This window comes from Metarhizium acridum (genome assembly GCF_019434415.1).
Source record: "Metarhizium acridum strain ARSEF 324 chromosome Unknown scaffold_31, whole genome shotgun sequence".
Taxonomy (NCBI): Eukaryota; Fungi; Ascomycota; class Sordariomycetes; order Hypocreales; family Clavicipitaceae; genus Metarhizium; species Metarhizium acridum.
In genome coordinates this window covers 2,643,158-2,663,391 of record NW_027094018.1, presented here as the reverse complement: position 1 = coordinate 2,663,391, position 20,234 = coordinate 2,643,158, and the positions used below count along the sequence as shown (strand labels likewise).

The window sequence follows — 20,234 nt, the reverse complement described above, 5'->3', positions numbered from 1 at the left end:
GCAAAGCAGCTTAGCCTTGGTTAAGAGCACTGATGAATGGTGGTCGGTGGCCGGTGGGGCATGGAAACAGAAATGAGCATGAATGGCAGGTCCACAATACGCGAGCCAAATGCATGCGGGCTTGCTGTCAATTTCGGTGCACGAGGCAAAAACATCAGACGCTGTCTTTGTGATCTGCACGTCGCATTGGGACAAGATTGTATATTGCTTTCTCCCTTTGCTTCATAGTTCTTGAGATGCTCAAGCCTTGGCGGTTATCGATTTTGGAGGTCAACTGTTAGGTACGGCAAGTGGGATGGGGGCAGGAGAGACCTGTGTACCTCCTTAAGTACGAGGTACCTGACTCAACATTGAAGTCAAGCACCCCGTACGGTCTGGTCAAGTCTGGTAGGACAGGAGGGCGGGCGCTAGCTAAGGGTAAATTGCTCAGTGGGCTCACTCTTTTGACTAGGTGCGCTCACGCCCCATCAGGTGCCTGGCTATTAGGCTTTATATTATAATACATTCATGTATACTTTACGATAGGTAAGTATATATTATGATAAATTATTTACTTACCTGGGCAAGTATACATTGGGAGAGTTTAAGTACAGTAAATTCCTATCTGTAGTGGGGGAATGGGCGCACCTAGCAAAAAGAGTAAGCCCGCCGAGCAATTCATAGTTAAAGTACACAGGGGCCGACTTAGCTGGTACGACCAGTGACATGTAGTAGGCGGTCGCGTAGGTCCCTGGGCAGGAGTACAAAACCAGACACCAAAAAATGGACAAGTGCCAGTCTGATTGACATCGAACACTGCATGCACCCGTCAGAGTCCACAGGGGCTTCAGCACCAGCTTCGAAATATTTCAAATTCGGGCCTTGCTCTCGGACAGTGATACCGTAATCGATGTCCAGCAGCCGGGACATTTGGTACGTTTTGGGCGGCGTGCAGGCGGCTCGCATATCCAAGGCGACAGATGACCTCAACTGGTGCTGCTCACTGGGCAACAGGACGACAAGGACTGCCCGCTGTGTTTTATGAAGCACGGAGTCGTGGAGTATTGGCATGCGTACCTGTTGGATCCAATTGGGACACGGCTCGATGCAAGCATTGACGAGTATGCATATCAGAAACGAGTTGTTTTTACTATTGCATCTTTGCCGAAACTCATGTCCCATGTCACGTCGACTAGTCGCCCTCCCCTGATGTACCCCTGTCGAACGCTGCAATCGCAGTATCAGCGCCCTACATTCATACCAGACGTTTCCTGGCATCGTTACGGAGTACTTAGTACCCTGGTTATTTCCAAGGCTCAATGACGACAGCTGCCGCGCTCATTTAGTTGTTGTTTGGTAGCGAAATTGGAGGTCAATGTGTCCGAGAAGAGAATGTATACATAGCTTGGCCAGACCCGGGATATAGAAAACAAGTTTTCATATTACTTTTCACGTTTCTCTGTGCTGCAAGATGCAATCAAAATTCGGGTTAAGTCGCAGGCAAGGCTTCGGGGGCAAGAGAAGACGACGAGGTTTTCGTCGCCCTGCATTGGGCACTCCAAGCTTCTCCTTTCCTACGGAGTACAGATTGTGTCTGTGCTCATTAAAAGCGTCCAAGACCTCAGGTGCTACTACTGTACGGTGGTCTGCAGAATGCATTGCCTGAGACGTTGGACTATTAGAATCCACATGGGCAGCGCCAACCAAATCAAGTCTTGGATTCTGGTGATATGGAACCTTTTTTCCAATTGCGGTCTTGATCTGGAATTCTGTAATAAGACCCTTGATACCTGACAAAGAAATGAGCCCAAACATTGCCTTCCCCTGGTCATTGGTCGACAAGGCAACAAACCTTTCAATTTCCTAATAATAAATCTATTACCACCTACGGAACGACGAGTACCTACCTAGGTAGGTACTAAGGTGCTAGTTATTATGTTTATTGGTACCATGTTGAGTACCATGGATCACTCTGTACGCGACGGCAAACATTGGTCCTGGTATTTCGCTGTTCTCTCGGGTATTGCAAACGACAGTGTACACCTCTTGGCCTGAATTCGTACATCAGTGGCTAGCCTCCGTGACTGTGTACTGTTGTTGCGACGTTTTCGGACCTTGGTGACAGGCCCAGCATGATAGGCCGATTTTTAACGAACAAGACGGGTGGTGAAATGGAGTCCAGGGGAGAATTGCACTGATTGACCATTCTTTGAGCCGCTCATTCGCCAGAGATGATTGAATGGATCGCGGTTGACGGTACCCGGTCCACAAAGAGTTGCCTTACTCAACATGTCGACTGGTAGTCTTTGCTCGTAATATTGCGAACCCAAGCACTCAGTACGACATCAGTCCACCACAACTTACGCCCGTATCAATAACGAGGAAACGCGCACTCCGACGTCGTCGACCTGAGCCAAAAAAACAAAAAAGAAAAAAAAGAAAAAAAAGCCTCGTGCATGGCGAAAGAATAAGAACATTAGCTTTTATTTCATTTCAGTTCAGAATCTAAGGGAGTGACTTAGAAGAGGCACGTGACCCATGATACGGGGGACAAAACCAGGTGGCGAACATGTACATTAAAGTGAGATGCTAGCGGATTTTAAAGTAAGAAACTTGTGCAATTCCATCCAGAATAAAAAGACTTTGCTACCGAACTGAAACAAAGACTCCTCTCCGTGTACGGAGTACAGGTGGCATACGTAATCCCACCAGTGCCCTGACTTTCATGCCCCAGATTCTCAATCCCGCCGGAGGCAATAACCGGTAGTAGGTAGCCCCGACCCTCCGGCTGATTGGCAGATTGCCGCCTCTGAGATCATCGGACAGCCCAAACCCACCAGCTTGACCTCATCACATGGCAGCCGAGCTTCAGGCTTGGCCGACCTCCACCGCCGCGGAGCCGCCACACACGGCCGCAACAAAGCTCCTTCACCAAGCATCAGGTGTCATGACGAGAATAGGAACATCTGCACAGCTCCCTTGTTTCGCCGATGGACGACTTTACGACCGAGATTATTGCCTCTGCGGAAGGTGCAACTGGCACCAAGGATAGTCTGCAACCGAGCCAGCGACAGGACGAGAAGTATCAGCAGCAGCAACCGCAGCAGCAAGGGCAGAAGAAAGGATGGGGAGGACTGACAGCTTTGCGAGACCGAACCTCGATCCAGGACAGATTGGTGGACCGGTATGGAGAGATTTTAATACTTGAGAGAGGAAGGGCGTCTTTGCTAACATTTGATCATTTGATGCTTGCTCGCCAGGCTGCTCCAGCAGGTCATGCCCATCGATGGTTCGGTGCGGGACAACAACGAAGCGGTACCGAATCCCTTTGAGCGGCCCAACTTTAACCTGACAATCATGTCCAACAATTTCCGACGGTTCAACTCTCGTATCGGTGTCGTCTTCCGGTTCCAGGAGAAGGTTGAAGCGCTGCTGTCATGGCAGACGACGTCGCATACGGTTTCGTACCTGGCCATTCTGACATTTGTTTGTCTCGACCCGTACCTCTTGGCAGCACTGCCCATAGCGTTCCTGGTATTCGGCATCCTGATCCCCGGATTCGTGGCGCGACACCCGGCACCTCCCAAGGGGACGCTGTCGAGCGAGCAGAGCATCGGATACTCGCCGACCGGACCGCCCTTGGCGCCGGCTGCGACGCCCAGGCCGGCCAAGGAGCTCAGCATGGACTTTATCCGCAACGCGCGGGACCTGCAAAACCAAATGGGGGACTTTAGCAACGGCTACGACAAGGTGGTGGAGCTGCTGGTGCCCATTGCCAACTTTAGCAACGAGGCGCTGTCGTCGACGGTGTTCTTGTTCGCCTTCTTCGGAGGCATCGCCATGATGCTCGCCGCGCACATGCTCCCCTGGCGCCTCATCTTCCTCGTCGCCACCTGGACGCCCGTCATCCTCTGCCACCCGGCCGTCACCACACTTCTCCACCAGGCCCGCCAGAACCAAGGCAAAGCCCGAGAAACGCTCGCCAGGACGTGGCTGGACAACTGGATCGCCGACGACGTGATTCTCGACTCGGCCCCCGAGACGCGCGAGGTCGAGATTTTCGAACTCCAGCGCAAGTCGGCCGCTGGCGAGTGGGAGCCGTGGGTGTTTTCGCCGAACCCGTATGACCCGCTGTCCCAGGCTCGCATTACGGGTGATCGGCCCAAGGGGACGCGGTTCTTCGAGGACGTCATGCCGCCCAATGCGTGGGAATGGAGCGAGAAGAAATGGGCGCTGGACCTGTGGAGTCGCGAGTGGGTGGAGGAGCGCATCATCACGGGCGTCGAGGTTGAGACGGAAGGCGAGCGGTGGGTGTATGATATTTGGAGCGAAAAGGGGGATCGGACGGGGGTGATTGACACGCCGGAACCGGTCCAGAGCAAGGAGATGGCGATGCGGCAGACGAGCTGGGAGGAAGGGGAGGATGCGACGGAAAGGAGAGGGGACTGGAGACGGAGGAGATGGGTACGCTTAGTGAAGAGGAAGGCTGCTCCAGAGTCTTGATGATGTATGTATCTGGGTTTTGATAAGCTTTTTTTCTGGTTTGAAAGCCATGGAGTGGAGTTTGTGGGAAAATTGTAGTACATTCTAGCCTTTCCCTCCCTTCGGGGATATATGAATCTATCGTCATTCCAACGTGGTTCTTGTCGTGTAACCGCTCAAATTATGCCAATGGCATTCCTATGCATGAATGTGAATGAAATCCCAGAGCCCCATGACGCCTTTCGCTCTACAGCAGCCCTCCCCTCCCCCCTCTCTTTCGCAAAGCTCCCAAAGGAAGTGGAAAAAGAATAAAAAAAAAAAAATTCAACACCCGATATCCCTTCCACATGATAAACAGCACGCAAATTGTTATGCCAACGTGTCGCCCAACGCTACATCTTCTCAACCACCATCCTGTCCAAAATCTTGCGGATGCCTTCCGCCTTTCCGTCCCCGCCGTCCATCTGGCTCGCCATCTTTCTCGCCCGCGCAATCAATATCCTGATGACGTCCCTCGTGTACTCGAAGCTCCCCGTGCTCTCCATGTACGACACGGCGTAGCGCTTCACCTGGACGTCGGTCGTCTTCTGCTTCAGGATGTTGATGAGCTGCATGTTGGCGGGGTCGGCGCGGACGCTGTGGATGACGGGGAAGGAGAACTTGCCCTCGGTCAGGTCCTCGCAGAGGCCCTTGTTGTCGCTGTACTCGCGGCTGGAGAGGTTCATGTAGTCGTCGCGGATCTGGAAGATGAGGCCGATGAGGTTGACGAGGGGCACGCAGTCCAGGTCGGACGCGGACTCGGCCTGCATGAGCTTGATGCCGAGGCGGAACAGGCCGCCCGTCTTGTTGCCCACCATCTCGAGGTAGTCGTCCTCGGTGGGGCAGGTGAGGGTGTCGCGCCAGAAGAGGTCCATGCCCTGGCCGCGGTGCAGGTTGACGAGCTCGTCGGCGAAGACGGAGATGCTCGAGGGGTTGCCGAGCTTCTGGAGCTCCTGCAGGGCGACGAAGTAGATGTAGTTTGCCGAGTTGATGGTCTGGGGCACGCCAAAGATGTTGTGGGCGACGGGGAAGCCGCGGCGCAGCTCCGACGAGTCTTGCACGTCGTCGACGAGGAGGGAGGACTCGTGGAGCATGCCGACGGCCCTCGTGATGATTTCCAGGCGGCCGGGGGGCACCCGGAGGAGGGCGTTGAAGGCGTTGATGAGCTGGGAGCGGAAGTCTTTGCCCGGGTGGGAGGCGACGTACTCGAAGGGGGCGCGGACGACCTTTTCCTTGTCGTCGGTCCAGCAGCGCCTGGGGGTGAAGTTGAGGTCCTCGTGCTCGTAGCGGCGCGGGTCGGGCGGCTGGGAGGGCTGCTGGTTGTGGTGCATGATGAAGCTGGAGATGGGGCTGGCGGGAGGCGCCCTTTGCGACTGGGAGCGGGAGCGAGTTCGCGAGCGCTGCCCGTTGCCGCCAAAGAGGTCGGTTTCTACGACGGGGCTGAGGATGTTTGGCAGTGGAGCGGGCTGCGTGAAGCTCTGGTAATGGTTGGAGGCGGCGGAGGGCGGCGGTGCGAGTGCGAGGCTGTTTCTGTTGTTCAGGCCCGTGCTGGAGGTTCGAGGGGGGATGGGGGGATTGGACTTGGGCGGTGAGGAGGAGAGGAAGGGGATTGAGCTGGAATTGGTGCTCGTCGACGTGGTCATCTTGTGGGAGTCCCCGGGCGTGGCAGGTAATAAAGGACTCGAGCTGACAGCTCCAGACGGCTCCGGACGGCTCCGGACGGGAGCTGGGGCGGCGGGACAGGATGAGGCAGGGAACATCAGGCGCGACACAAGGTCTTTGTGGTTGAGTCGTCTCCCGATGTCGAGCCGTGGGGCGGACGGGAGCGAGGGTGGGGGGTCTCAGGATCACCAGACTGTTCCGTTTCAACCGTCTCAACAAGCAGAAGAATCCGTGACGGCACGGGTGATGGGATGCCCAGATCAGGCCAACGGGCTGCGTAATTGGAGTCGCGGCAGAGCCAGGCAGAAGAACCGTTGAAACCGTTGAAAGTCGTCTGGCGCTACTATAAAAAAAAAACCAAGGGTCAGCGCTGGGTATTCTGTAGTGACATGTGATACGCAGGTGCAGCCCCACAGCCCCGCTGACGCCGTTTTGGGCGGCTGCAGCCTGCTGAAGACGCCGCATGGCATGGCAACGAGCCCTCCCCTCATGTTGACGGGCGGCGACTTTGGTGCGAGGTAGAACTGGGTCAGGCAGAGGCCCAGGGAAGGATGCGCGCTTGGTGCCCCGGGCCGCCCTGTGTATCCTCGACGCCCAACGCCAGCGTTGCGGACAGAGACCAAAGTGGAAATCGTCATCACGTACCTGTACAGAGCACGACTGATGAATAGCAATGCGTAGTGCCGTCTTTCTTGGAGAGAGGAAACAGGAGGAGAAAATGTCCAAGGCGGAATAACCAATTTTAAAGCCATCTGCAAATCTACTCGGTACGCGCGAGGGGGAAGCCCATGCACCGCGGAATGGCGCCGACTGGACGATCCAGCCACACCGTAGTTGGATAGCAAACCAAGTTGGTACTACTCAAACCCAAACTATTTCGTATACGGAGTAAAGGCCAGGCATCAAAGCCCGACGTCTAGGTCGCTAGCTTCTGGCCGTGGCGGAGAGACATGCTTTGACTTTGTCTCTGAGAGGCTGAAGCCCTTGGCGGTGCATGTGTACTATTGTTCCAATGGCAAGTAACTTGTTGGATACTCGCAAAAGCAATGTGAAAGAAGAAGCCAAAGTCGGTGACACCATCGTGTTGTCACCCATGGCTTCAAAGGTATTGCACTACTCTCTGTGCAGCTATGATGATAGCCCACCAATACCATCTAAAACATAAAAGTCATCATCCAAGTCACCCAACATACGCTTCTGGGCATGGTTTAATTACTTGCATTTGCGTCTCCCCTCTCTGGACCCATCATGACGCAGGGTCAGGGTCATTCCGACCCCGAAACCCGAAAGCTACAAAGCGGTTGGGCAGCACCGTTGCCCTGGAAACCCATTGTGCATGCACTAGCAGCCATGATCCACGGCCGTGTTTGCGACAAGGCCCAACACTCTTATCCACAACGCATTATCTCTTGATCTTTTTTTTTGCTCGTGTTTAAAAACACCGGTACCTGGCTTGTCGTTGGGCGAAGCATATTGTGGAATGTTTGCCCAGATGCATTTCTACTTCTACTATTTGTATTAACGTTTTGCGCTTTGCGCTCCCATCGGGGCGGCTTCGGTCCTGAGCGTCACGTTTGGCTTTGATATATACCCGCACCTGTTTCTGGTGCTTGACTTTCAAAGAGATCAAAGTTCCAGCGTCATACTTGCTTCTTGTCGCAGAATCAGCTTTTCGCCATTTGCCACTCGCATCCGCCGCCCAGCACGAGGTCCCTATATCGCAAACCCCATCACGACATTGTATACCCAAAATGGAAGCCCTGTTGTCCCTCGCCTTCGACAACCTCTCTTCCTACGACGGCCCCAAAGTTCGCAAGGGCCTACGCCAAGTGGAGGGTCTTCTGGCGCAGATATGTCTTTCTGACGGCAGAGCAGCGGCCCAGCGACGGCAGAGTTGTGTCGATGGTGAGGCAGACGCGCCCCTGAGCCCTCCGAGGAAGGACCTCGGCGAGCTGTCGCAGGACCCTGCGTTTCGCGAATTCTTCAAGCTGCAGGAAGGATTCGAGTGGAACGTTGCGATGCGGCTGATTGGGACGCTGGATCGGCTGATGGCTAAGGGGAGTGATGGACAAAATGACTTGCTGATATTGAGCGCGCTCGACTTGATTCAGGGCGTGCTGTTGCTGCACCCGCCTAGCAAGACGCTCTTCTCGAGGGAGCAGAACATGAATGTAGGACGAACCGCCACAGACAGTCACAGCGGTGCAAGAGTCAATGACTGACAGGCGACGCAGCTTCTTCTAGACCTACTCGAGCCCTTCAACTGCCCTGCAATCCAATCCGCCACGCTCCTGACGCTCGTGGTCGCCCTCATCGACACCCCCAGCAACACACGCACCTTTGAAGGTCTCGACGGCCTCCTCACGGTGACATCGCTCTTCAAGTCCCGAAGCACCTCGCGAGAAGTCAAGCTGAAGCTCGTCGAATTCCTCTACTGCTACCTCATGCCCGAAACACCCTCGATACCGCGCGCCGACCAGCGCGACTCTGTCCCTGCCATGCTACAGCGCAGCCCTAGCAAGCTTGCTGGAGCATTCAATGCCGAGTCGCGTCGCAAGCGCGCCGGCAGCTCCGGTTTGGTGACGCTTACTACGGAAGAGAAGCAGGAACTTCTCAGTCGACACCTTAGCAGCGTCGAGGATCTGGTGAAGGACCTCAAGAACTGCGCTCCCTTTGGAGGAGTCGTGTGTTGACGACAAAACTGAAATGGATATTGGTGTGACTGCCAGCGTTGTAAGATTTTTTGTTTTCAGGGCTATCTTCATTACTTTTTCACTACTTTATGTGTGTTTTCATCTGTTACTTGTCATCACTACGAGCGCAGCTAATTTTGTTTCCCCCCTTTTTCCCTTTTCTTTTCTCTTTTTTGTACTGTGGAGGCGTTGGATGGCAATATGCGAGGATTTTTCAAAGGCTGCAAAGGCATCGAGTCTGCGCTGATTAAGATTTTCTTTTTTCTTTCTTTCTTTTTTTTTTTTTTTTTTCAGTTGGTATGGAACTTATGAATATCGTGTACGAATAGGTCTGGCGTTGCATAAATAGATAAAAGAGGGCTTCCTTATTACTCTGAAACTGCTGTCATGTTGGTTCGTGATTGATCCTCCTACACCAGAAAGAAAATCATTGTGGCCTGTCCTTGCATTTTTTGCTCTTGTTCCACATTCAGTCGCTATATCTGAACTATGCCCCGGTCTCATTATAACACGTCATGGTCGCATGGCAGATGGCACATGCACAATCTGCTACACCTTCTCCAAGTGACTTGGGAAACACACGTTTGGTTCAGGCGGAGGTGGCGGCGGCGGCTCCGGGACAGGGACCTGCGACGCGGCGCCGTCCAGTTCGAACAGACCGTCGATTGCCTCGACATTGGCGCTTTCCCAAGGCGAGGCTGGCCGCTCCGGCCTGGGAGGCGAGGCCTCGTTCTCGGCCATTTCCACGAGCGTGGCATTCGCATCAGACGCCTGGCTGCCGCCGCCCGCGGCCTGTCCGCCGGGCCCGCTGGCTGGAACCTCTGTCCCTGTGAGCTCTGCGCGGCCCGCGGCGTCGGCAAACTTGTCCCTGTGAGCGGCTGCCCGCCGCCGGCACAGCACGAGGCTCCAGGCCAGCAGCGCGATGAGCAGCGACGTGCCCAGCGCCACGCCGACGCCAATGCCTGCCTTTGCGCCCGACGACAGGCCGTCGAATTCAATCACGGACGCGCCCGTCGGCGAGTCCACGAGCGTCGTCGTCCCCGTCGGTGGGGAGGACGAGGCCGTCCGCTTCATGACGCAGTTCCCGTCGGCCTGGCAGTCGGCGTCGAACGGACAGCATTTGCCGCCGAGGCTCGGCGGGCAGAGGTAGTAGCTCGTCTGGGGGCATTGCCTGCCGCAGCACCCCCTGGTGGTGGAGTTGCCGGCCGTGATGCCGCCGAGGGTGGTGGTGCAGTAGTAGAATTCGCTCTTGCAGGGCGACGTGTCGTCGCAGTTGGATCCGATGCGGCAGCACCCCGCCTCGTTGGACTTGTCGACGAAGCAGTAGCTCTGGTTGTCGCAGCACGCGCCGGGCTGCTTGATGTCGAGACCTGGAGTGGCATGAGCGTCGGGCTATGGTGAAGGGGGGGGGGGGGGGGGGGGGTTCGTACAGTTGTGATGGCCATCGCCGCAGGTGCCGTCGCGCCTGGCGAGCAAGGGAGGCGATCCGGCGGCCGGCGTGGACGCGGACGCGGACGTGGGCGATTGTTTAGGAAGCGTCGTCGGTGCAGAGAGCGTGCGGGACGGGGAGTCGAGAGACATGGCGGAGGTGACTGGTGATTCCTGGCCGGTGGCTATCCTGTTGGTCGGATCGCTCTGGCAACAGATTTTGGCATGGCGCAATGGCCGGGAGGGGGTCAACGGCTGCTCTTCTTCTTCTGCTTCTCCTTCTTCCTCCTCGTCTTCTTTTCTTTTCGAATTTCGGCACGCCCCCCGCGAGATGCGTGATGCCGGACCGCGTCGTGATACTGCCCTCTGTTGAGGACAATGATGCGAGCCGGGAGCCCACGCTCCCGTCTGTGCACGCCGCCTTCTGCTATTGTCTGCTATTGTGTAGTACAGTATGACTACTGCTGCTTGATGTTGGTGGCGGTTGGGCCAATGAGGTCGGGGCTGTTGGTTGCTTTGCATGCAAATGACTCAATTCGGATGGACATTGTAGTTATTTTGACAAGGAACGTGGAAGCGTTTGTGATAATCATTGCTGCCATTAGGATAGAGATGGGGAGAAGGGAAAAAAACTCGAAAAACTCAAAAAAGAAAAAAAAAAAAAGCTCCGGGTACCCCAGACAGTCGTATAATCCAGTCACCAACGGAGATCCCCTTCGGACTTGGAAAAGGGTCTCTTCGTCCAGGGTCTGCCGTCATTTATGAAGGAGTCCTGGTAGATGGACATGGTTTCCTCGATGAATGTAAGATGCTCCGCGACAATTGTAATGATGCCAGGATAGCACGCCCTGAATCTCTTGACACATGTCGGTGACTGGGCTACGACGCCGACGACGGTGTCGTTTATCATGACCGGGCCGCCCCAATCGCCCTCGCATATGCCGTAGTAGTCCGAGTCAAAGCACTGCCTGGTGCAGAATTTGTCGGTGCCAATAGTCTGGACGTCTGCCATGCGGGCTCTGCAGCTCTCCAGGTTGATGACGGGCACAGTCAGATTCTTGAGGGGAACGTCCGGGATGGGAAACCACAGCACCATTCCCGCCCCGAGGACCATGGCCAGCTCTCCTTCTCGGGGAACCTGGCCCCTCGAGGGCAGTTTTGCAAATTCAGTCACGTTGTGCGTGTCCTGGACCTCGAAGATGGCAATGTCGTACTCGCCGTCCAGCTTGAGGTATTCGTGGGGATACCAGTAGTCCTTCAGCTGCACCACGTTGCCGTACTTTTTCGGTCGTCTCTGGACGGTGGCGTTGACCGTGACCATTGTCTCTCCTTTTCTCTGGGATCCGATGCAGATGGCGGCGGTAAGGACAAGATTCTTGGAGATGAGCACGCCGGTGCACCGGTCTCTGTCGCGAGTCTTGCCCTTGCCCACCGGCACCAAGTTCCAGATTTGTTCGTGCTGCCGGTGCATGCTGACGACGTAGGGGAACGTGCCAAATGGAACGGTTTCGCCGCCGTTGATGGCCATGGCGGGCCGTGCTGCGAGGGCGCTGAGAAGACCGAGGACGGCTGGCAGGATGAGCATGATTTTTGCTTTGACGAGTGTGTTTAGGATACAAACAGAACCAGCATCGCATTTGTGCCCGGGGGAGGTTTCTCTCTCTCTCCATATATATTAGGCCGTCGTGGATGAGTTGAAACTAGCGGATATGGTTCATTTCCCAGCTAGTTGAATCTTGGTGCTTCATGAATCATCAATCCACTAGCTTCTTACGCGTCGCGATGCGCCGACAGTGTCATACTCGGTAGGTAACGGTTCCCTGGTTTGGGTCCGGCTCGGCGAATAGTGCTTGTACAGTTGGGACCTGCTTGCGGTGCTTGCACGAGTATTGGGATGATCTTTATATACTTGGAATTTTCAACTTGCCAGTTGTGATGGCCGCCTGCAGATTGATGCCCACAACAACCAACTTGTTCTCCGGAGCTGGCCACATGCAAAGGCTCTCTGGTAGCTTGCAGTAAATCCCTTGAAAAGTATATCGACGCTAATTCACTATGGTATATTGAAGCCTAGAGCGCGATAGCCAGTTACCTAGAGGAGCACTTTTTTCCCCTTTCATTGTCGAAACAACCTCTGTCTTCACGCCGTCTTGAATTTTTTGAGGCTAGGCTTGCACGAGTGAGCAAAGTCATGCTACAACTATGTGACTAGCGCTGACCTTGAGTTTTGCATTGCATCCTTTCAGCCTAGGGCTGCAGTTGACCAGAGTAATAGAAGAAGATTTAGCGATGCCCTAGCACGAAGCTTGATGCACGGAATAAGCTTCCAGAAAAGGCTCCGGAAGGATAAACAGTAGTACATGCATGAACCAAGTCGACCAAACGCAATTTCGTGCATGTTGATGATGTCAAACAAGGCCTCCAATGGACTTGGCTACGCCATGATACAAGGGCCACGGCGAAGAAGGGAATCTGGGTCAGCCGTAGGAGCATAGTGCCGGTTAGTTTGAGGAATTTCACAAAGCATTTGACAAGGCAAATACGGACCATGCAAGGCAAAAAAGCCAGTCAGTAAAGCTTGGGTCATGATGGGGACAAAAAAGGTCACAAAAGAACGAGTCGTAAAACTGTTACACGCTTGGCAATGTAGATACTCGACGACCACAGCAGACGCCAGCAGACGCCAAATCAACTACAAGGTGAATTTCTTCGTTGCTGTCAAACATTCTCTTTTCACATACACCTCGTACCCCGACTCAACTCCGCGAAACGCCACGCTCAGCGCAGTACTTGTCCACCTCCTTGCGCAGAGCATCTCTCTGCCGCAGGGCCGCGTCCATGACGTTCTCGCAGGTCTTGCCCAAGCCCCGCGCGTCGTCCTTGTTGGCAATCTCATTGACGTTGGCCATCTCGGCCAGCACAGCCTCCAGCTGGTTGGGCAACCAGGTGACAATCGGGCTGCCGCCGGTAGCAGTCGGGTGGGAAGTCCTCTTGAGGATGTACTCCCTAGCGAAGCACCAGTGGCGCCAGCGAAAGTCACGCACCTGGTCGAGAATCTGCAGCCACAGGCTCCGCGACTCCCGAACCAGGTCCCTGTCCTCGTCCGCGGTGGGCTTGGCCTTGAGAGCGAGGGCGAAGCTGCGCAGGTCGTGCCTCTCCGAGACGTCCTTGACGTGCAGCAGGAAGTCCTTGTGGTTGCTCGGCCTGTACTTGCGGAAGTCGTTGAGGATGTCGGTCAGGGGCGTGTCGGGCATGGGCACCTGGAGCAGGTTGTCCATCAGGGGCACCATGGAGTCGTTGGCGCCGCTCTCGCCGCGGAACGACATGGGCTTGTCGTCGTTGAGGCCCTCGTAGACGACGCCGTCGGGGAACATGGACTGCGAGGTGATGCCGAAGATGAAGGTGCGGAAGCTGGTGTACTCGGTGGGACGGGACTTCCCCCACATGGTCTCCATGACCGAGTTGATCTTTTGCAGGGCGCCGAGGATGTCGGCCAGGCCCTCGTTGAAGGCGGTGCGCTCCTGGACGGTGCCCAGGGGGGTGGAGATGCTGGACCCGACGTCGAGGCACTTGACGACGCCGGCGACGAGGGGGCCCGAGTTCTTGACCATGTCAACGTGGACGAGGACGAAGCCGGCCTCTGACGAGGTAGGGTCAAGGCCGTGCTCGAAGGCGCGGATGAGACGGAGGTTGGAGTAGTCCAGGCCTCGCTCGGGGTCTTGCAGGCGGTAGTTGTAGAGGGCGTATGAGCCGGCGTACTCCATGAAGGGCATGAAGCCGGCACTGCAACGACGTGTCAGGACCATGTACGTGCATGCATATACAAGCGGGCAAGTGTTGGGAGAGCGTGGTGGGAGAAGGGCTTACATTTCGGCGCAGCGGGCAATAGGCCGTGCGATGTTCTTGGGCAGAGTCTGCCTACCGAGGCCGTACTCCTCGCCCCTGACGAAGCGCTCGTGGCAGGGCTCAAGCAGATAAGCAGAGGCCAAGAAGGAGTAGTCACGGTACAGGGCATTCATCATGGGCAAGTCGTCCTTGAACTTGTCCATCTCGTCGGTCAGGTCAGGGAACTCATTGTCCACGGCATGACCCAACTTGCCGGAAGCAAGGAGACCCGGCTCTCCGGAGAGCGTCTTGACAGGCATGCGCTGCAACAACGACTCGAGAGGCTCAAACTCCTTGGGCAGTGTGACAACGGGGTCCATGCGAGGGAGGAAACCTCGGGTGGTGGACACCATGAAGGCAGGGAGGGACTTGTCGTCGGGACGAGCATCTTGCAGGACCCGGAAGGGGGGAGCGGTGCCAATGGAACCCATTGTGTGTGTGTGTTGTGTGTGTGTATACGTGAAAAGAGAGAGAGAGAGAGAGAGAGAGTGTGTGTGTGTGTGTGTGTGTATAAGTGTTCAAGGCGTGTAAGTGGTGTGGGTGGTGCCTAGCGCAAAGTGTGCAAGTCGGGGACCAAGTGAAATGGCAAAAATGGAATAAAATTAAAGGCGTGCACGCCGCGCTCGATACAAGGCTGTTTGGGGGATGAATTGGACAGAACCAGAATTCCAACTCAACATCCGGGCTCGCGGCGCCGCCTAAGTACCCCGTGGCCGGAATGCATTCCGGCCTCACAAGCGGGGATAGGGTCACGATGCGCAGCAACATCGGAGCGCGAGACCCTCAGTCTGGCCCGTCATTGGAAGGACGGCTATCGTCCCTTTTGCATTTGCCACGTAAGAGAAATGCAGAAGCAAAGCTGGGACGTTGTCGTCGCGGCGAGCACGTTTGGTATGCGGATGAGACAGCTCGGCGGCTCGGGGCCTCCACGGCCACGCATCGTCAACGACAAAGTCGGCGGCTTGAGCCTTGAATGTTGCTGCCTTTCGGCCGGATGTCTTGCGCGGTGGCGGCGGGCGTGTCTGTCCAGCGTGTATCCGAGAGTGCGAAATCCGGGGGAGATGGTCATGCTTTACAATGCTCTCCGTGGCACTGGTCGTCTCGCCCGTGACGGACATGGAGTCCTTTCTCCATGGTGGTATTTGTGGAGGTACTCCGTACTTGTCCGTATGAGGCGCAGAGCCCCACATATGCCGACTCTGCCCGGCCTCAATCTGGCCCAATCTGCGCCGTATCTGGCTTCTCGTTGGCCCATTGGCCGGAATCGTTCCGGCCACAGACGACGAGATCGGACCCGGGCCATGTCATGTTTGTTGGATTCTGCGTGTACGCCGTTCAGGCAAAAGTGGACCTGCCGAATGCCTTGCTTCTTGTTCTCTCGCACTCGTTGCCAATATGCGTCTTACATGGGTTAGGGCTCGCACGTCTTTGCTCGAGCCGGGCTGCATTCTTATTACGCAACAACATCCACCTTGGACAGGTGTGTCATGGTCAAGCAGCCAAGACAGAAAAAAAAGTGAGTGAGCAACTATCGCTATCTGCGTGAGTTGTTGTGCTATCTGAGCCCCGAGTCCCTGCCCGTCCCGTCTTCTCCACCATTTATTATCATATATGCCCAATAGGATCCCACCCAAATTATCAAGGTAAGGTACGAAAGCATGCGTACCTGCCGAAGCCCAAGAAAAGTCCGACAAAGGAAAATTATAAACGAAGGCGTACAGACTACGGCGTAAACAAAGTCAAATGCCGTGTTGCCAATTTGAAAACCTGATTCTTACTGCACCCCCGGGCCATCCATCCTTCCCTCGCCCTGCTGTCCCGTACATCAATCACTTGGACTAGGGCACACGCACCGTCTTGAAACCCGTCTCCGCTCGGGGCGCAGGTTCGTTGGCTCCAATTGCAGCACTGGTGACCGGCTCGGGCTTCTCCCCCGCCATGTCTGGTGTCACGGCGGCAGTAGCCGTGGCAGGTGACGCGCTGGCCAACTGGGCTGGGATGGGGACGACGGTGATAATCTTGACCCTTTCGTTTGGATTGTTGGTGTCTGGGGCGAAGTTTGTCTCTGGGTCAGAAGCGCTGCTGGAGGACGCCTCATCTGCCACGGTGCTGGAGGCCGTGTCCCCGGACTCTTCAGTCATAGTGAGATTCGACGCCTGCTGATTAGGAGTGGTGGCGACTTGATGCGCCGTGGTGTTGGAGGTCTTTCCCCCGGGGCCTTCGGCCCCAGTCAGATTCGCCGCCTGCTGGTTAGGAGTGCTGACGACGTTATCTGACGTCGTGGTGGAGGCCTTTGCCCCCAAGTCTTCAGTCTCGGTGAGATTCGCCGTTTGCTGGCTAGGAGTGCTGACGACCCTGTCCGGCGTGGCGGTATGATTGGCAGATCCTTCTGGAGTGAGGCTCACCGCGTCCTGAGGGGCTGTGGTATTTCCCTTTTTTTCAATTCCTTGGACGGGTGCGTTGTTAATTGGCTCAGGCCCTTTCGTCTCCTCGATAGAAGTGCGATTGAAAGACTTCTTCTCATCAACAGTGATATTCGCTGTCTTATGGTCCTCAACCAGGGAAGCATTGCTAGCCGTAGTGCTATTCGAGAAATTGGAGGTGTCGTTGGAAAACTGCGCGAAGCTGCCAGATCCGGGTGCCATGGGAACATTCTGAGTAATCTTGGGCTTCTCAACACCCTTGCTGGTGCCGTCTTGGGGTTCTTTCGTTGCAACGCCAGTGTCGTCCGAGGTCTCCTTTGCAGCAGAGTCTGTGGCTTTGTGCTGTCGTCCAACCGTGACCGTTGATAGTCTGGTGGTTGTCCTGGTAACTGTCGCCGTGACAAGCTCCCCATTGACGGGCACAATCTTGACTTCAACCATTTCTACCGTGGCTGACACGACCTGAGGCGAGCCGGTGTGAGCTTCGCTAGCAGGTACGTCAAGCACGGCAGCTCCTTTGCCACCCTCTGCCTTGGCCTTCTGCTTTTCTCCTGGGGAGGTGTCTGTACCCATGGAATGGCCGGACTTGTGGTTATACGCGGAGGCATCGCCAGTTGGAGGAGAGGCGTTTGGATTTGCTTTGTGATCCCCTCCATTGGCAGCCGTACCGCTTTTAGCAGATCCCTTGGGAGAATCACTTGAACCACTGGCGTTGGCAGAATTCTTGCCATTGACGGCCGATTCCATGGGGCAGTTAGCATTTCTACGGAATAAAGGGTGTCCACTTACATGTCCGTCCGCATCCACAACGGCTCTCGCTCCCAGGTCATAGATCAAGTTCTCTGCATCACAGTCCTGGTCACTGGCACCGCCCGAGCCGTACTTGCTGTCAGAAGGAGGTGAGGATCCGGGCCCCAATCTAGGAGTAGGCGAAGTAGGTTCAGCGCTGTCCCCATTCATCAGCGCCCTCACCTGCCGCTCCAGTTCTTCAATCTTGGTCAAAATACTATGAAGTTCTGACTTGGGCACGGGCACGGTAGTATCGCGGCTCTCAATAATACTCCGCGCCCGTTTCACCGTGTAATGAAAACGTTCAATATTCGTCGCGTACGACGGAATACCTTGAGCGGCATTGTCAACGCGGACGAGGGCTCCGTCTTGTCCGGAACGAAGATCTCGACGTGGATTGAGCCCTAGCCCCAGCTTGAGCAAGTTCCCCGGCAGAACCATTGGAGCAAAATCGAATTAAAGAAAAAAGAGTTAAATACAAAGGCTGCGGTGAAAAGATTAGTGATGATTACGAAATGGCTCCTTTACAAAGTAAACGGAGCCTTTTGCTTGGTGTTTCCATTGAAGGGCTTGGGCTCCATGGCCTCCAGGAATATATCTCCTTTTTCCCCTGAAGCTCGATGTTGTGAGGAGCAACGCATTCCAGTTACTGTGTTGCCAACGAGTACGCTTAGACTCACTGAATAGTGTCTTGTGCCGCCAGAAGCTGTCGCCTGATTCGCTTTAGGAGTAGCGAACATTCCAGAGGATAGCAGGGAGGCAAGGACTGTAGATCGCGCTTGTACGATCTTCAGATTGGCGATTGTTGCTTTAGTAGTTGATCGACGTAATGTTTCTGGTGCAACCCGTCCTGGTAGTGCGTTGACTGTAATGTGTAGAAGGCTGCGTGGTGAGAAGAGAATCCAGAACTGACTTTCAAAACACTTCTCTCGCACTGTTCTCCTTTTTATGTAGGATACGATGACGTCTAGTTTTTTCAATGTCGCTTAAACATATTGGATCCAATGGAGCGAAAGTGAACTCACCAACGTTGTTTCCACGATGAGGCCGCCGTAAGCACCATCCACAAGGGATGTCACCCATTTACGAAACTCGTTTACCCGATGCAGTTGTCTTGGCGGGGTATGCGACAATAACTACAAGTTATGTAGTATGTACTCAAACATTGCATGAGACATGGTTCCCCAGACAAGCCTTTTGGCATGCGGGCACATCAGCACGATCCACCTACATGACACAAATAATTTGGACGCCAAGACAAAACGGGAATAGGATGGCATTAGGAATTATGCTGCGACACTTGGAGTTTGAATGTTTTAGCTTGCGCTCACGGGTTTCCTGCCCCCGGTGTTGCTGAAGGCTGGGAGCCCCGTCTTGTATTTCTTAGCTTTATAAGCGGAATGTGAAATGTGCTGGAGGTTGAATTGACTAATTAGCCTTGGGACAGACACAACTTCTCCAGCACTCTAGGTTCCTCGTAATCGCCCTGTGTACGCCACATGATAATGATTATATAACCTCAGTACCTCAATATGGTTCCGGGGGTCACCCTGTATCTGTTCCCGCTCTTCATCTAGGGGACGGCTAGGATATTCGTTTGGCCTAGGGTATTCTGAGGGAATCTAGAGTTGAATCCAATAACCGACCTTGCCTTCATAAAAGTACCTGGTTGGATGGATAACCTCTGGTCAGACACAAGCCACCGGACTCCCTCAGAGCAAAGGCGGCGTTGTCAGGGAACCCTCGTAGCTGTTTTCAAGCGTATTAGACACATGCCTAATTACGAAACCCGTCAGTTGCAGAAAACTCACGTTTGAAATGACCCCGACGAGAGCATGTTGACCAACTCTGACATCACCAGAGGCTGTGTCTTAGCCGCCGTCCCAGGCTCAGAAATGCTGTCCACTGAGCTGAATCTGTTTCAAGAAGTGCAGGCGGTTTCTTGGCTACATTTGCAGGGGTGTTGACATGAAAGAAGCTATTTTTCCAACGCTGGAAGTCGGCCACCAGTCCTGGTCGTGTCTCTCGTTCCTCTGGTCAATCTCTCAGCTGTAATGGAAGGCCGCCTGGCACTGGCTTATTCCGAGGCGGCTTGACCCGGGCCCTCCTCGAGATCCACAAAGACACCGACAACTGCAACCTGCTCAGCTTCTCCCTGCCGGACCATGTGGATTTCCATGACCATGCTGGTCAAGTTGTCTAGATGCTCGCGTGGGAGGTGAAAATGAAACTGTTGGAGCTTGTACTGATCCCCGTCGCACCCTGGCAACTACTTCGATTGTGGTTCCCAGATTTTCAAACTCAGTCCCTTCGGGCATACCGGGGATGTTGAGACCCAACTCCGCGCCTGGGGCCATGCTGAAGGAGCCGCGTTCCATGTTGACGGGGGATTGATTTGTCCCATTTACGCAGAGAGCATTCGCTGCAGGGTCGAGAGCAACCCAGTTGGCTGAACCCCAAATGTACACATATAATCCATCAACCTCTTGGACTTGATGGTTTGGCAAACACAGGCCATAACTCTAGGGTGGTGAAATAGAACGGTTAGAAGAATGGAGAGTATACCTTTATACCTATATAACCGAACGTGTTCACTTTGATAGCACCTCCCTCTGCTCTGGGCTGTAGAGTCGTCCCATATCCGCATGAGGCGGATGCTTGCGTGAAGCAGACGGCCAATAATTGCCCGTAGACTTTGGGAAATAGCATGATGAAATCTTACAACGCATAAAAAAAGGTACTTGAACGGAGGCTCATAGAGGGAGATAAAGAAAATACAATCAAAAGGGGACAGGCCCCATGAAAAGAAGTCATGTAATGAGAGCTAGAAGAAAAGTAAAGTCGAGCGGGGCGC

The 20,234-nt window shown here is 54.7% G+C and overlaps 8 protein-coding genes across 8 annotated transcripts; 2 read left to right on the top strand and 6 right to left on the bottom strand.

The window, feature by feature from the left end:
* Window positions 1-2,969: 2,969 nt before the first annotated feature.
* Window positions 2,970-4,482, top strand: PEX29_1 (Peroxisome size and maintenance regulator; the record flags this gene model as incomplete). The annotated part of the gene is made up of 2 exons (XM_007810767.2): window positions 2,970-3,163; window positions 3,240-4,482. The coding sequence occupies 2 exons, from the start codon at window positions 2,970-2,972 to the stop codon at window positions 4,480-4,482; spliced, it is 1,437 nt and encodes a 478-aa protein (XP_007808958.1).
* A 371-nt stretch (window positions 4,483-4,853) lies between these two features.
* J3458_005698 (uncharacterized protein) lies at window positions 4,854-6,143 on the bottom strand (the record flags this gene model as incomplete). Its single annotated transcript, XM_007810768.2, has 1 exon — window positions 4,854-6,143. The coding sequence occupies one exon, from the start codon at window positions 6,141-6,143 to the stop codon at window positions 4,854-4,856; it is 1,290 nt and encodes a 429-aa protein (XP_007808959.2).
* Window positions 6,144-6,259: 116 nt separating this feature from the next.
* J3458_005697 (uncharacterized protein) lies at window positions 6,260-6,627 on the bottom strand (the record flags this gene model as incomplete). Its single annotated transcript, XM_066118948.1, has 2 exons — window positions 6,260-6,502; window positions 6,577-6,627. The coding sequence occupies 2 exons, from the start codon at window positions 6,625-6,627 to the stop codon at window positions 6,260-6,262; spliced, it is 294 nt and encodes a 97-aa protein (XP_065976470.1).
* Window positions 6,628-7,587: 960 nt separating this feature from the next.
* On the top strand, window positions 7,588-9,669 carry J3458_005696 (uncharacterized protein). The gene is made up of 2 exons (XM_007810769.2): window positions 7,588-8,333; window positions 8,397-9,669. The coding sequence occupies exons 1-2, from the start codon at window positions 7,914-7,916 to the stop codon at window positions 8,853-8,855; spliced, it is 879 nt and encodes a 292-aa protein (XP_007808960.2). The 5' UTR covers window positions 7,588-7,913; the 3' UTR covers window positions 8,856-9,669.
* Window positions 9,405-10,436, bottom strand: J3458_005695 (uncharacterized protein; the record flags this gene model as incomplete). The annotated part of the gene is made up of 2 exons (XM_066118947.1): window positions 9,405-10,225; window positions 10,286-10,436. The coding sequence occupies 2 exons, from the start codon at window positions 10,434-10,436 to the stop codon at window positions 9,405-9,407; spliced, it is 972 nt and encodes a 323-aa protein (XP_065976469.1).
* Window positions 10,437-10,980: 544 nt separating this feature from the next.
* Window positions 10,981-11,868, bottom strand: J3458_005694 (uncharacterized protein; the record flags this gene model as incomplete). Its single annotated transcript, XM_007810770.1, has 1 exon — window positions 10,981-11,868. The coding sequence occupies one exon, from the start codon at window positions 11,866-11,868 to the stop codon at window positions 10,981-10,983; it is 888 nt and encodes a 295-aa protein (XP_007808961.1).
* A 1,053-nt stretch (window positions 11,869-12,921) lies between these two features.
* J3458_005693 (uncharacterized protein) lies at window positions 12,922-14,899 on the bottom strand. The gene is made up of 2 exons (XM_007810771.2): window positions 14,151-14,899; window positions 12,922-14,066 (listed from the first exon to the last, which is right to left on the bottom strand). The coding sequence occupies exons 1-2, from the start codon at window positions 14,597-14,599 to the stop codon at window positions 13,040-13,042; spliced, it is 1,476 nt and encodes a 491-aa protein (XP_007808962.1). The 5' UTR covers window positions 14,600-14,899; the 3' UTR covers window positions 12,922-13,039.
* Window positions 14,900-16,006: 1,107 nt separating this feature from the next.
* Window positions 16,007-17,821, bottom strand: J3458_005692 (uncharacterized protein; the record flags this gene model as incomplete). The annotated part of the gene is made up of 1 exon (XM_007810772.2): window positions 16,007-17,821. The coding sequence occupies one exon, from the start codon at window positions 17,819-17,821 to the stop codon at window positions 16,007-16,009; it is 1,815 nt and encodes a 604-aa protein (XP_007808963.2).
* Between the last annotated feature and the right edge of the window lie 2,413 nt (window positions 17,822-20,234).